A 15,122-nucleotide genomic window follows, 5' to 3' on the forward strand; every position below is an offset into this window, starting at 1 on the left:
TTCAGCAATACTCTCTTTAGGCCATATTTCTGTACAGTGTCTTATCATTTTTCTCTTATCTAGATACTTCATTCCCTCATTAGTATCCCAATTTATTAAAAGTTCACCTAAAGGACTACTAGGAGGTATTTTCTTAAAAACATCCTTCCCTTTTCTCTTCATGCTGGCACTTTTCCCAGCACACTGTCCCATCTTTAACTAGCAATTGGTATCCAAATATAATTTTTTTTTTTTCCAATAAGGGATATGTATTAGTTACAAATGAGGAAGTTGCAGAGGAATGGGCGGGCTCAGAACAAGAAGCTCAGGAGCTGATGTACAGCAGACGTGCTGTAAGCAGTACTTGTGTACTCGTGGTAGTGTGGCCTTTTTCCCAGTGGACTGAAATGAAAAATTTCTCAAGCTCTTTTGCTTTTGGGACCCGTAGGTCTGAAATGACCAAATATAAAGAAAGGCAAAACAGTAGGTTTGGAGGAAACAGTAACACTTTTTATCAATAAAATGGTTGATTTAAAGGGCTGTGGCTGCTCTTATGTATTTGTGGAGTCTAACATAATTTTTTTTCTTTCTTCTTTTTTTTGGGTTTTTTTTTTTTTTTGGTCCAATGTACAGGTCTACTTGTTTATTCTGAGCCTTTGGAAAATCATTGTGGCATTTAGAAAAGAAAATACCCTTAGGTCCTGGATTTTCTGATACTGCTGGAATACTGAGGGATTGTGGTTTACAGCAGTCACAATGAGTGGAAGCTCGAGTATTGCTGGAAGCAGCAGTCGACAATCTAAGATGGCACTGAGAGTGCAGGACACCAACAAGACGGATCTTCAGACACCTCAGCTGTAAGTCTGGCTGGTCATGTTGCTAAAAATAAGTATATAAAACTAATTCTGAAGAGATTTATCATAGTGTGTTTGAGTGTGAGTAGCAACTGAGGGGAAAAAAACAAGACAGTGAGAAGAAGGCTCCCTACAGCCAAGGGTGTTTGCACATGTGCTCCAGTTTTGCAAAAATACTTCCTTTCTGTGTACTTGTGTCATGTTTCAAATTGTAACACTTTGTTACATGTTTCTGAGGAGATAGCTGGATGCATCAGTTAACCTTTCTAAGATGTTGGGGGATGAAGGCGCTTAGGAATATATGACTGTTTGTATCACTCTTGTATGAGCTATGTATGGTCTATGCTGGGGTCTATTCCTATGTCTATTCCTTTTAAATATTCCTTAAATATTTTAGATTCTATTTACAGTCCTGTACTATAAGAGCTACTTACTATAGCTCTTGTATGAATTGGTAGTAGTAGTCACTTGAATCTTTTTCTGCTCCTCAGGAAGGACAGAAGCACCTTTGAGAAGCTGAGCATGAGCAAACCTACATCTGTAGCTTCAGAAGGAAAAGCCAGCTGTTTGGGGAACAGGTATGGATAGCTTTTGTTGTCTGCACTGTACATTAAAACAAAAATGGTCCTCTAATTTTGGTATTTTTCTTTCTTGACAGATTTTCACTATAGGGAATGATGGATCTGAGGCAAGCAGACCTTCAGGTCTGCCTTCCTCCAGTCCTTGGTCGCTAAACAATAATGCTCTGGAGCAGGAATTGCTTTGGGAGTTGCTTTTTTTTTTTTCTTTTGGGAATGATGTGCACTGCAGACCTTAAGAGTATCTCAATACATTTTCTTGTTTAAGGAAGAAAGACATCTGAAGTATACTCTGCATTAGTTTCCTCTCTCTAAGATACTAACTTTCCAAAACTCTATAATCTTTCTACTTAGCTCATGACTTTCTGTGTTATGGGTATCTTCTTGATAGTACCCCATTGTTGCAGGGGTTATTCCTTTTAAATATTCCTTAAATATTTTTAGAGTTTATTTACAGTCACCAACATTATTTTTTTTCATCTTTGGGGTATTTTTCTGCTCTCTAAAAGTTTATTTATTTCAATAAAATGAAGAAAGTATTCATCTAGGATGCAGTAATCTTTGTTGTACTTATGGCATTGTGACTTCCAGGGTGATGATGTTTTTCCAATGACCTTAAACAAAGAGAAAACTTCAAGTATCACTTTGTATAACAAATGGAAAGAAAACATAAAGCTAGCAGTTGTGCCTTAAACATGAAGAGAGTTCTTCTTTCTATGTATTGTCACAAGACCTGTATTCATTGTCTGTCCCTAGCGCGAGCGGGGCTGGAGGGTCAAGCAGCAGCCTGTACGGTGTGTTTGGGACAAAAAAGATAAAGGATCCCAGGCCCCTTCATGACAAGACATTCATCCAACAATGTATCCAAAAGCTTTATGAGGTAACATATGAACTTGTTCTGCATGTATGTTATGAGGTGTAAAATGTGCTAGGCAAAGTGGTTATTTCCCTTGGTTTCAACTATAAATTTTATTTAGTGACTGGTATTCCGTGTTTCTTTTGCACAGTTCCTTGTTGAGAATGCTTATGCCCACGATGTTTCCGTGAAATCACTACAATCTCCATCAGTTAAGGACTTTTTAAAGATCTTCACCTTTATCTACAAATTCCTCTGCCCTTCTTATGAACTGCCTGACTCAAAATTTGAAGAGGAAATTCCCAAAATTTTCAAAGCCCTTGGGTAAGATGATTATTGTTAGTCTCCTGGGCTGAATAGATATGCTATGGCTAGAAATTTAAAAGCTAAGAATTCTGCATTGATAGTTGGGCGGAATGGATAGGTTTATTTATTCAGATGAGACTCTAAAAGTACAATGTTGTGATTGTTTTGTTTCACTTTTGTTTAACTCTAGATTTACTCTCTGATTTTCAGCATCTGCTATACATTTTATATTTGAATTTACAGAACTATAAGCTCTGGGAATCTTGCTTTGTCATGTAAAATTTAATTGATTATTTGTATAGAACTTTGGAGGACAAGGCACAATTTTCTTTTACAGGCCTTTCTGTTCATTTTGTTAGAATCTAAGAACTAAAATTTCCAGAATTTTGGATCAAGACAATTTAATTTTAGTTTAAACAAATTTAATTTAGTTTAAAATATGTTTTCCTGCAATTTTTCTCATTCTGCCTTCAAAGCAGAATGTGGAAATAACAAAATTACTGTTGAGGGGAGAAAAACACTAAGTAGCTGAGTGGTTTACTGCTGAATTTGTTCAGTGTTTGAAATCATTAATGCCCCAACATTGTCTTGGAAAGAAAATCCTCTGCCTCTTGATAACAGTGAATTTTCAGTCTCATTTAAAAAAAAAAAACAGGGACTGTATACCCATGATGGTGTCAGAGTGCCAGGGCTCCTTAAATGTAGGTGCAAATCTTTTTTGCACACTTCTCAGCATTTTAATAAAGTTTTGTTTTAATCTATAACATTTGAAACTGCTGATATAGCTTAAAATGTTGCAAAGGATTCCACTCTGCTGCACCAGGGGTGTAATTCTGGATAAAATGACTAATTCTGACAAGTCACTTGAAGTTTTGGGAGCTCAAGGAGCATCTGGATGACACTCTGGATCATATGGTTTAGTTGTAGGCAGTCCTATGAGGAGCAGGGAGTTGGATTTGTAGATCCTTACAGGTCCCTTTCAGGCCATGTTATTCCATGAGTTGCAAAATGAGAAACCCATGATAATTGAATAGAATCGTACTGTCAGAACTCAACTAATTTCCTTTGAAGTACAGTAGAATTGAGTTTGCTCTTCCTTCTGTGCTTTCATCTACATAGAAAAACATGCTGCTTTGTTTTCAAAATGTGCTGGTTTGTTTTCATCACTGTCTGCCACAGCTATTAAAAGTGTATCTTCTTTGGCCGTACAGGTACCCCTTTGCTCTGTCAAAAAACTCCATGTACGCTGTGGGAGCACCACGAACCTGGCCTCAGATTGTGGCAGCTTTGATTTGGTTAATTGATTGTGTCAAGGTAATGTTTGTCTTAAGATAAATATTTTCACTTTCCAGGCTGGAATGTTAGTTTCAATACAGATTCAGTACGTATTTTCTACAAATCTTTGTTTAACATATATGTAAACATATATGTTCTTAGCTGTCATCTGGGAGCTGACCCTTGGCCTAATGTTTTGGTAACTTTTAAAGTGAGCTTTTCATGTTATATTATGATAGGGTTTTTTCTTTACATGTATGCACTGGATAAATTAATGTATAAAAGGAGGTGGCAAAATGCTGATCTGTACATACAATAAACGTGAGAAGTTAATGAGTATAATCACCGAATGGAACGTGTATCTCCAGCGCAAATGTTGTGACATCTGCCATTCTCCCCTAAATTTGAAATCTAAGGATGGGATTTTCAATTGAAATGATTCAAATGTTCTGTGATTCTGATACAGAGTGGCAAGTTTTTGGTTTGAGTGGGGTGTTTTTTATTTAATCTTGGTTTTGTTTGGTTTGTTTGGGTTTTTTAGTAGTCCTAACAGTTGTTGCTGCCAACTCAGGACTGAGCAAAATTTGGCATCTGTGACAGAAGTTGACCACTGCTGAATTGAGTGCCCAGGAAAACCCTGTCCTTTTCTGCTCAAAAGACACGAGAGAATTTGGCAGTGTTGACTGTCTAGCTCATGCCTCTTTACCTGTGTGTTTAGTCAGCTCAACACAGGTTCATTCCAACCTGCCTGCTGAAATCCTAATCCAGTGTTACTCTGCTTCTTTTCACGAAAACCAGCATGGAAACTAATGGATGTCTTCATGTTTGCTCTTTGTTGTGTGCACCTCTGCTTTTCAGCTGTACAATGCGATCAGGGAAAATGCACCATCGTTCGATGACACACAGAGCTGGGGAGGAGAGACAGATGATGGAATTGTACATAAAAAGGTACCATAAAAAGGAAATTAGTATCAGAATTGCTTAACTGGATTTTGCCATGTGCTGTAACAACACAATTTAATTACAGTTTAGATTGCTGGGTCATGTATTTATAGATTCTGTTCCCTTTTATATTCACAATGCTTTCTAGGAGGTAGAGTAGCATTGTGTAAAAAACCTGATCAACTATTTCCTGAGCAGGTATGATGATCAGTCTATTGGTGTAGACTGGGTATTAAACAAAATATTCTCTTTATTTTATATTCACCTTATTCTGCAAGTATATACTGTTGTCCTTTGTAGAGAAAGGGCATCATTATGCTGTTTATTTTTTTAGAGTTTCCGAAATATTTTCCTTTAGCTCTCAAGACCTCTGAGGTTAACTGCAGTGCAGTATAAAGACAGTGACTTAATTCTAAATATAGTGACTTGTGCCAATATCTACTCAGTTTACTATGTAAAAATTGGTTGTAAAGTTTTATTTCTGAGCCACAAAATAGGGTGGCAGTATAATTTGAGCTCTTAATCCAACAGCTTGCTTTCTTTTTAATTTATCATGGATTATTAGAACTACTCAGATTTAACTCAGTGTTAAATCACAGCAGGTGTTTGGAGAGGGTTGCATTATAAGCTAAAACATTTAATTAGAAATTGCAAAAATAAAGTAAAATCATAATTTTGGACTAAGGTTACAACATGATGGTTGGCAACTAACAATGCTTTTAAATGAAATACGTTCTTCTACATTGGCACTTCTGCATATATATATAGATACAAAATTCACAATACTGGTGTAATTGCTTCTGAAGCATCTGTGACTTAGTGTCCAGCAAATTCTTTTTGGGTAACCTTTCTTTAATTCTAGATAAGAGTACTTTGAGACCTGCAGATCTGAATTTTAATGGTCATATTTATAGAAAAGGCCTGTTAAACAGAGCTGCAGTTTCCATAAACTAGCCTGAGAGAATCATATGCATCAAGATGAAAAATTCTTAAATATTCTATCTACAATATTTGTTAAATATCTTTTTAAGAAATACAGGATTTCCAGACCTTTCTTAGTGTGAATTATAGTTGTCTCCTTCTGCCTGAATATATAATCTGTTGACATTCTATGTTCAAAGGGAGGAAAAAAAATTAATTTTACAAAAGTACAATCGAAGCATTAAGGATATTTTTGATGTCTGTTTAATTCCACTGATTGAGTAGCTTTAGACTATCCAGATATTTTACAGGTCTTGGAATTGTTGAAATGAAAGATTTTTAAATTGCTTTCAGCTTTTCATGGACTACTGTGTGAAGTGCTATGATCTTTCCATGAAAGGGAGAGATACCTTTGAAGAGTTGGATGCTGAAGTGCAGTCAAAATTAAGTAAGTTTTTAAATTCTAAGTATTCAATTGTGTTACTGGTTTCCTTTCTCCTAGCATCAGTTTGTTCAGTTTATGAGTGAAAGTGATCTAAGGGAGTCTGAAACACCTAAGTATGTTTCAGTTACTTCAACTTAATGCTCTCTTTTTTAAGTGTATTTTGAGCAGTACAGATGGGTAGGTCATGATCTGCTATCAGCTGTAGCTGTGTCACCTGATTTTTTAATGTCTTTGTCACAGAAAACCAGTATACAATTCTTCAGATGTGAACTCCATCTATGCAGATGGCTCTTGTTTCTGTCTGGAAAAGCTAACAATTAAAAAAAAGAAAAATATTTTCAGAGGATGCACAGCTGACAAGAAAGTTCAGCTTTTGAAGATCTGAAAGCAGTCTGCAAGAGTTCCAAACTCTGTTGTGAGGGTTCTGTATGTGATTCAGCATGCACCTGTGTTTGTCTTCAGGGAGGTAGAAAATTATTGGGTTTTTTTGACTCGCTCATTTCACCACCTGCAGAAATACAAACACAATGTGAGAAAAGGAAGAAAAACATGTCTTACTTTCTTTGCTCTCCTATGAAAAGCCAGACTAAGGGCCCTTTGTTTGCAAACTGGGGCCATCAATTGGAGAGGAAACAAGATACCACACTGTTACTGGATATTGGGAAAAAATAATCATCCCATTTTTTGGCAAAGCCAAATTAAGTTAGGGAAAAGATGCCTCAAGAAGCAAGGAAGTATATGGATAAGAAAGAGGTTGTTAAGTAAGTTTGATTTGTTCTAGCTTCACAAGGTAGTCCTGACTTGTACACTCTCCTGTGGTGTGGGCTGCATGAGAGTTTGGAAACCCTTACCTCTTGGGAGTGACTTTGGCATGAGAACTCTTTCTGACATGAGGACCGAGAAACCCATTTCTCTTCTTGTTTCTTCTGGGGTTTTTGCCTGGTTACATTTTAATGAAAGGTTTTTCTGGTAAGTTTCTTGGTTGTTTTTAGTTATTTTTTAGTGAAAAATAATTATCTAGATAATGGGTATTTACTGTGCTGAAGCTCAAGTTCAGGTACTCAAAATAGGTGGTGATATTGAGATAAATTTGTAACTCGAGTCTCTCTTCTGCTCTCCCACAGAGGATTTATTTAATGTAGATCCATTCCAGATGGAAAGTTTAGAAGCTGAGAACAAAAGACTTCAAGAAGAGATTGCAAGACTAGAAAAAGAAAAGGAAAGTGAGCAGGTTAGTAAATTGTGTCTGTTTTTATGGAGGAGTTGAATTTTATAATATCGACCATTTCTGAATGAAGATACTTATGATACATAACAAATGGAAAAATTTCAGTGCTTTGAGATTTTAATTAGGCCAGATTTTTACAGACTCTATACTATTAGAGAACAAGGCTTTTTTCTGTGGAATCTTCAGTACCTATTTGTTTGATAATGTGCAGGTATTTACAGGTAATAAGGTCTTATATTGACTGAAATATCAATAAAATACTTGAACCAAATTTTTTAATATAAATGTCAACATTATTTTTTTCAAGTGTGTTGGTATTCAAATATGAGGCATGGGATTCAGTGGTAACAAATATATTTTATGGAAAATACTTTGCTTGAAACTCTGGATTCTGCTTTTAATACATCCTGAGTTTAAAAATGGGTTAGTGGCTGTGCAGGTGGCAAATTGAAATTCCTGCCAACTGTGCAAAATGTGCTGAGTTTATTCCTGGTTTTCCATGCCCCTGTTTCATCTGCCCTCCATGTATTATTAGAGTTAAGTTGTGGACTACCTGTAGTAAGAATTGTCTAAAGCACTGTCTGATGCAAATGAGAGACATAATGCTGAAATGCAAGAATCTTTTCAGCCTTCTTTGCTTTTATTTTAAAGGTGTCCTGACTGGACTTAGCTGTCACAGAGATAAAAAATTATTAAAGTTCTTTATTCTATATTTGTGCTGTTGATGTTGATCAATTACTCTACTGTCTTATCTGGAAAGTGAAGTCATTATTTTATATTTATCTAAGAGTGGTTGTTCTTTTCACCCATTTCCTAGGATCGTATAGCAACGCTACGAAATGTGAAATCGTCCCTTGAAGCAGACGTCCAGAACTACCAGGCTTATTTCGCTAAAATGAAATCTCATATATCCATCCTTGATCAAAAACTGGAAAGTGTTAATGATGAAGTTGAGGCAGCAGGTAAGGAGGACTTGATCACAGTCAGGACAGTGAAGCTAGAAATAGTCTTCAAATAATTGTAGTTCTTAGCTTGAGAGCAGAGCAAGGTACTTGGAGTAGCACGATGCTACAAATAAACTTTCCAGAATGGATTGCTAATAAAATTTTTTTTTTTGTCTGATAGCTCTCTGTACACTGGAGTAATGAAATGGTAATGTTATGTAATAACTGTGTCATTTACTCATACAATACAGAGGTGAGGTTTATGTATATAGGCTGGTATTTTATGTCCATTTCACAAATGTTTTATGTACTTAGAGGCAGAAGTAGAAGCCACGAAGCGGGAGAATGCCCGGCTCCGGCACATCTTAGATAACCAGAAGTACTCAGCTGCAGACATTGAGAGAATAAATCACGAGAGAAATGAGCTGCAGCAAACCATTAACAAGCTGAATAAGGAGCTGCAAGAAGAACGAGAACTGATGTGGAATGAAGAGATGAAATATGCTAGGAAGAGAGACGCGGTATGTGAAAACCCCACAACACTCAGAGGTGGCTGCCAGTTTTCATCATGCAAGCTTAAAATTGGATTCTTGATAATTTCTTTCCTAAATAATCGAACACCACCATACGTGTATCTAACCAGGCAAAACTGACAAGAATGGCCTCTGTTTACAGTATCTCTGAAAAATGTTGCGCGTTTTCCCCTTTTTCTGTTTTGCACTGAGTGGAAATGTACTTTTTTCCTGCATCGTAAGAGATGTGTCTAGAATATGAAGCATGGTAAGCTGTCACTGCTGTAGCATTTAGAGCTTTGATAACATTAGCATGCCATTGCTTTGATAACACAAGAAATTACAGGCTAATGTTAATATTTCAGAGCAAGGAAGTAAGGCAAAACTAGTGAATTTGAATCAATAGTTTTGCATGCATTTAGGGCCTGATTAGTTCTTTGTGTAGCAGTTGTAACATATTTCAAGGGCCAAGTTCAATCCCTTCAAACAGAGTGAAAAGATATAGTCCTGGAAGTGATGGGATTTAAAAGCTTCTGCTTTGCCAATTGGAGAACTAAAGAAAAAATTTCAAATATGTTTGGTAGGGTCACCCTTTATCAAGCACTTTTATCAACTTAAATCCTCAGGTGCAAGTATGAAGCATATAAAACTGGAAAAAAAACCCCTGGGGTCTTTAATGTTTGCATTTAATAGCACTCATTAATTAGAAATTAAAGCATTTAATAAGCTTTGTTTAAAGGCATGCTCAAGTTAGTTTGTTGTTAGCATGTGTGGCTGTGTGGCATTTCCTGTCAAAACTAATGAGAGAAGGCATATTGACCTTATAACTGATCATTTGTTTAGTATTATTTTCCAGCACATTTTTAGTTCCCAATCAGCTAATTCTCAAAAACTTGAGGCAGGAAAAATTATGGCAGATGAATACGGAAAACCACAGGTGAAAGCATTCAGTGTTCTCAGCCATAGACACTAAGAAACCTCAGTGTGCAAACTCTGAACGAACCATAAAACAGTACCTAATGCAGCAAACTGCTGTGCTGGCATTGCATGCAGCTCTTGAATACTGTGGGGTAGCAAGGAATTATGGCTACAGAGAGCAACTCAGGAACTTGTTTAAAGTACTATATGAATACTTCTTGCACATCTTTTCACTTGTATCTCTTCTATGATTTGTGCCCTTTTCTCCTCTGAGCAGATTGAAAAGCAACTGGCAGAGTATCATAAACTGGCTCGAAAGCTGAAATTAATTCCAGTAAGTGCTGAGAATTCCAAAGGCCACGACTTTACCATGCACGTTAATCCTGATTTAGGACCAAATTTCCTAGTCAAATACAGAACTCAGATCATGGTAAGTAGAATCAACACTGAAGGCTTTAGATAGCACTCACAAAAAAAAGGTGTTTCTTTGGGAATGCTGGGAAGGTCTCTCAATCTCACAATGAAATGTCATTGAAAAGCTTGTGTGATGAGTCACCATAATGACATTGCAGTATATGAAAGAGATTTGGTATGGGAGAATACAGTAGCCTAAAAAAAATAAAAGGGAAAGATGTACTGGGGTGCATCTTGGTTCAGATTAGCAAATTGCATTTGTTCAATCTTCTTGTATACGTATTACAGGCTCCCCTCATGGAGATCATCAACGAGACTGAGGAAGAAATTAGTAAAGCCACTCAACGGAAATTTACTCTGGAAGACACTTTGGAACAGGTGAGTTAGTTAAAGAAGATTAACGCTAAGATACCAACCCCAAAACCTTATCTGCCTCTTTCATTCAACTTTTTGCATAGTTAAAGTGTGATGTGTTGGGTTGGTTTCTTGAATTACTTGGGGTTTTTCTGAGGACAAGTAGAGGGGGAGAAACTGTGAGAAAACTGCTTTTATTGTAATGGAACCTAAAAGTTTTTCTAAGAACTGAGGTCTTTGTTGGTTGAAATATCGTGTATTCCCTGAATTAAAGTTTATGTAGCTTACATATACTTGACCATAACCATTGGAAGTATTTGTTTCTAATAAGTTGCCCGTTCCAGTTGATTGTGTGGCTTACCATCACCGACAAATTGTCATCGGGAGGATTTTTAGTACTATTGGATTTGGGACAGATTGAAAGAAGGAGAATTTTATTTCCTCGTTCGTCTACCTGAGCATGGTGTTCTGCGGTATGGAATGTCCTCTTGGCCAGCTGGCCTCGCTATGCACCTTCCCAGTCTCTTGCCTGTCCCTGCCCTGCTCAGTGAGGGGCCCTGGGAAGCACAGAAAGCCTTGGACTGCTGTGCTAGCGCTATTCAGCAGTAACCAAAACTTGGTGTGTTACCAACACTGTTTTAGCCCCTCATCCAAAACAAAGCATAACATAGGCTGCTATGAAGAAAGATAATGCCATCCCAGCCTAGCCTAGTTTAATGGTTTAACCTGTTTAACCAGGTGTGGTTTGTGATGGCATGGATTTATATGTTGGAATTCTTTTTGAACCATACTTCCTTGGTTATGTTTTCGTCCTAGGTGAATGTAATGCTAAAGGACAAGAAACGCAGTGTGAAAATGCTGACAGAAGAAGCTGAAGAGCTGGATGATCTTTACCAGCAGAAGCTTAAGGTAGAACTTCTTACACCTTGATGACAACTTATCCTTAATGATAGCCTTATCCTCAATTTTTGTATATATCGATAAATTTTTGGGTTGCATTTTTGTTTGGGCTTCTGCCTTTACCTTCTTCCTTCCCTCTTAGAGGATTTTTTCATTCTTTTCAGAAAAGTGATTTGACTGCCACCTTAACTGAATCAATTTTCACTTTCTTGTAAGAGAATCTGGCATCCTACTGTAGCAGATCCTGTAAATCATAAATTCCTGCATCCAGTAATAAAAGCAGCAACAATCATCTGACCTCAGGATATCTCCGGGCATGTGCTTGAAGGAAATTTTAGGATCAACAGAACCTGTCTTGTCTAATCGATTTGTATATAATAAATACATTTTTACAGTTTTTAGTTAACATGTTTAATCAGCTTCTGTAAAAACAAAGGAAAACATTGACCAAAAGCATGTTAAATTGTTTTAATGATCTCAAACTGTTACTTCCTTTAGCTTCCTTTGCCAGCACAGGAGCAGTCCCTATTCTTTTCCCCACTTGCAGTTCAGCAACAAAACATAACCCTCTCTGTTAACAACTGAGTGGCTATTTTGGTAGCTCCCGACTTCTCTGACAACACTGCTTTAGCGGGGCCGTGGTGCCCTGCAGAAAAATGTTCTTTGAACTACACCAATATTTACCATATATGCTCCTGTAAATCCAAACTCCTGTGCTACAGCCATGAAACAGGGCTATTTCGCTGCTAATACCTGCTGAGGCAGGTGTATATATAGGTTTATAAAGGCAATTAATTTAGTTTCTATTTTTCAAAGCCACATGACATTTACCTTTTGATCTGTGCTCTTGCATATACTTTTCTCCAAAGTTAAGCTCATAAAATACACACTTGCCACCAGACGCTTAGTCATTTAATTCCTCTTCTAATATTTAAAATGCTTTTTGTAAGTCTTAAGTATTAAAATTATTTTTGAAGGATGATGTTTCAGTAATCTACCAAAATTGCACGTTGAGTTGACGTCAGAATTTTGTTTGGTTTTGTGGACTGTATAGCATCAACAGTGTCATTCTCCTAGAAGAGATGATTATTTGGAATTATACTCTCTTTCAGACAAAAAAGAAAAGCTATTTTCTTACTCAGATGTGGTTGTATTTTTTAACCTAGAAACAGTTGTTCATAATGTGCCATTTCTAAGCTATTTAGACTATGTAAACAACACTTTGTGAGCTTTAACTCGGAAGGGAAAGTAGCTGCAACACAGGCCTTTAAATGTGGTTAAAGGAATAAAGAGATGGTTAGGCTTATTCTGGGATGGGGATGATACAGAAACTTTAGGTTTGGGAGGGATATCCTTGGGGCTTTTTTCAGTTCTGAACTTGGAACTATTTGTGTGAATTTTGAATTCAAGTATTAGGATATAATCAGGTAACAGAAAGAAAAAAAGATCCGAATTATACTTGAGAGAGGCCATTTTTTTTTCTTCTCCTTCCTTATGACAACAGGAGATAGAAGAAGAAGACAAGAAATACGCAAATGAACGGAAATTGTTTAAGAAGCATAAACAATTACTTGAGAGTGGTGTCTATGATGGGCTCAGTGAAGCTGCAACTGAATTGCATGATATCGAAAGAGAGTAAGGCTCCTAACTTCCATGTCTGCCTTGTTTATTTTGGTTTTTAAGGATAAAGATATTTTCTGGAATGTAACATACAGTTGTTTCATCAGGTATCCATCTCAGTGTGTTAATTTCACAAGTTAACAACTGAAAGATGTTTCTCCTCAACAGTATTTTGCTAAAATATTTGTCTGCTGTATCAGAACTCCTGTTTTCCACGTAAGGGTTTTTCTTTAAGTTGAGCATTAATATATTGTAACTCGGTTCAAATTAATACTAATGGAAAAAAAAGTATGGCTAAACGTGATGATAAATCAGACTTGAAGTGATTGTTGTAAATGTCAGGAATTCTCCAATTATGGACATGACCTTCTGAGTATCTTTACCTTTTAGATATCAAGTCGTTTTGCTAAGAACAACAGAAGAGAACAGAAAAATTGATTCTAACTTGAGTCGTCTTGTAGAAACAGTTGCTACTCATATAGAATCTATAGTGGTAAGCTAAAATTTGATATTCAGAATTAAATCTCTCTAGAGACATTTTGCAGTTAAACACTTGGAAATTAGAGCTTACTCTTTCTAAGGAAGTATCAGTTATTTAGCTGCTACTAAGCCTGCGGATTCTAGTTAAATTTTCTGACAAAACCTTTGGTGTAAATAATCAGAATTGGTTGTTAAGTGTCAGCAGTAACATCCTGTCAGGTTAAACCTGCTTCTGAGAGGCGTCTTTCAGGAAGGTGTTTAACTGAAATCAGTTAACCTGTGCAATGACTGCTTAAAATGCTTTAGCAGAATCAGTAAAATACAGGCCATGACAGAGCTAATAAAGCTCTCTGTACCTCTTTTCTAGAAATACCTTGAAGAACAGAATGCAAGAATAGAAAGAGACGATGAAGAATTCATGCCTGAAGGTCTATTGTCAAACCTGACCAGCATCCTAGACACTTATAAAAAGAAGGCTGAAAGTGTCTTATCACTAGAAAGATGAAGATAAGGTTTTGGTCCCATTCAGTGCCATTTTTTGCCATTTTAGCCCCATTTTAGTGCATTTTTTTGCTATTTTAGGGTAATTTGGAGAAATTGGGAGAAATTTGAGCAATTTCCTGCTCCACAGGGTCACTGAGGGAGCGGGCCAGGGACAGGTACTGCAGCTGGTGCTGGGGGAAAAAACAGGGAAATTGGTTAAAGATGGGGAAAATTGGGAATTTTGGGAGAAAATTGGGGGAAAAACCAAAAAAAAATGGGAGAAATTTGGTTAAAATTGTGAGAAATTGTGAGCAATTTGCTGCTCTGAGGGGTCCGAGAGACGCCAGAGCAGGGAGAGGGGCTGGAGATGGAGCTGGGAAAATGGGGAGAAAATGGTGAAAAAAGGGGGAAATTGGTTAAAAATGGGGAAAAGTGGGGAAAAATTGGGAAAAAAAAATTGGGGAAAATTGGAAGAAATTGGGGAAAAAAAGAGAAGAAATTGGGGGAAATTTGCTGCTCTGAGGGGTCACCCTGGGAGCGGCCCAGGGAGAGGTGCTGCAGCTGGGGCTGGGAAAATGGGGAAAAAATTGGGAGAAATTGGGGGAAAAAGGGAAAAATTGGTAAAAATAGGAAAAAGTGAGAAAAAATGGAAAAAATTGTTAAAATTGGGAGAAATTGAGAGGAATTTGCTGCTCTGAGGGGTCCGAGAGACGCCAGGGCAGGGAGAGGGGCTGGGGATGGGGCTGGGAATTTGGGATTGGAATTTTGGGAATTCTGGGATCGGAATTTTGGATTCCCAAATTCCCACCCAAACTCCTCTCCAAAACTCCCCAAATCCATCCCTAGAATCCCCAAATCCCCCAAATCCACTTCCAAATTCCCAAAATTCCAATCCCAGTCTCCTCAAATCCCTTCCCAATCCCCTTCAAACCCCTTCCCAACATTCCCAAAATTCCCATAGCCCTGATCCTACAAACCCCATAGCCCTGATATCCCACAACCCCGAGCCCTGCGGGAGCTGCAGCTCCTCACGGTGCTGGGCCAGGGCCTCGTGGAACAGACCTGGGATGGGAATGATCCCATAAACCCTGACTGTATAAATCCCATAACCCT

The 15,122-nt window shown here is 37.4% G+C and overlaps 1 protein-coding gene across 1 annotated transcript; it reads left to right on the plus strand.

The window, feature by feature from the left end:
• The first annotated feature begins 735 nt into the window (after positions 1-735).
• On the plus strand, positions 736-14,031 carry LOC128947180 (kinetochore protein NDC80 homolog). Its single transcript, XM_054291360.1, has 16 exons — positions 736-836; positions 1,325-1,411; positions 2,168-2,291; positions 2,419-2,591; positions 3,785-3,887; positions 4,707-4,796; positions 6,066-6,159; positions 7,281-7,387; positions 8,202-8,346; positions 8,644-8,849; positions 10,036-10,188; positions 10,461-10,550; positions 11,343-11,435; positions 12,931-13,061; positions 13,437-13,539; positions 13,894-14,031. The coding sequence occupies exons 1-16, from the start codon at positions 736-738 to the stop codon at positions 14,029-14,031; spliced, it is 1,938 nt and encodes a 645-aa protein (XP_054147335.1).
• Positions 14,032-15,122: the final 1,091 nt, after the last annotated feature.

This window comes from Melozone crissalis, unplaced genomic scaffold (genome assembly GCF_028551555.1).
Source record: "Melozone crissalis strain CALT ecotype California unplaced genomic scaffold, PUWL_Pcris_2 ptg000091l_1, whole genome shotgun sequence".
NCBI lineage: Eukaryota > Metazoa > Chordata > Aves > Passeriformes > Passerellidae > Melozone > Melozone crissalis.

Bases quoted from the DNA above. Each gene is read 5' to 3' on its own strand.
- LOC128947180 (XM_054291360.1), top strand. From the start codon at position 736: ATGAGTGGAAGCTCGAGTATTGCTGGAAGCAGCAGTCGACAATCTAAG. The intron at 7,388-8,201 runs GTTAGTAAATTG...CCCATTTCCTAG, and splicing joins AAGAAAAGGAAAGTGAGCAG to GATCGTATAGCAACGCTACG. The intron at 8,850-10,035 runs GTATGTGAAAAC...TCCTCTGAGCAG, and splicing joins ATGCTAGGAAGAGAGACGCG to ATTGAAAAGCAACTGGCAGA.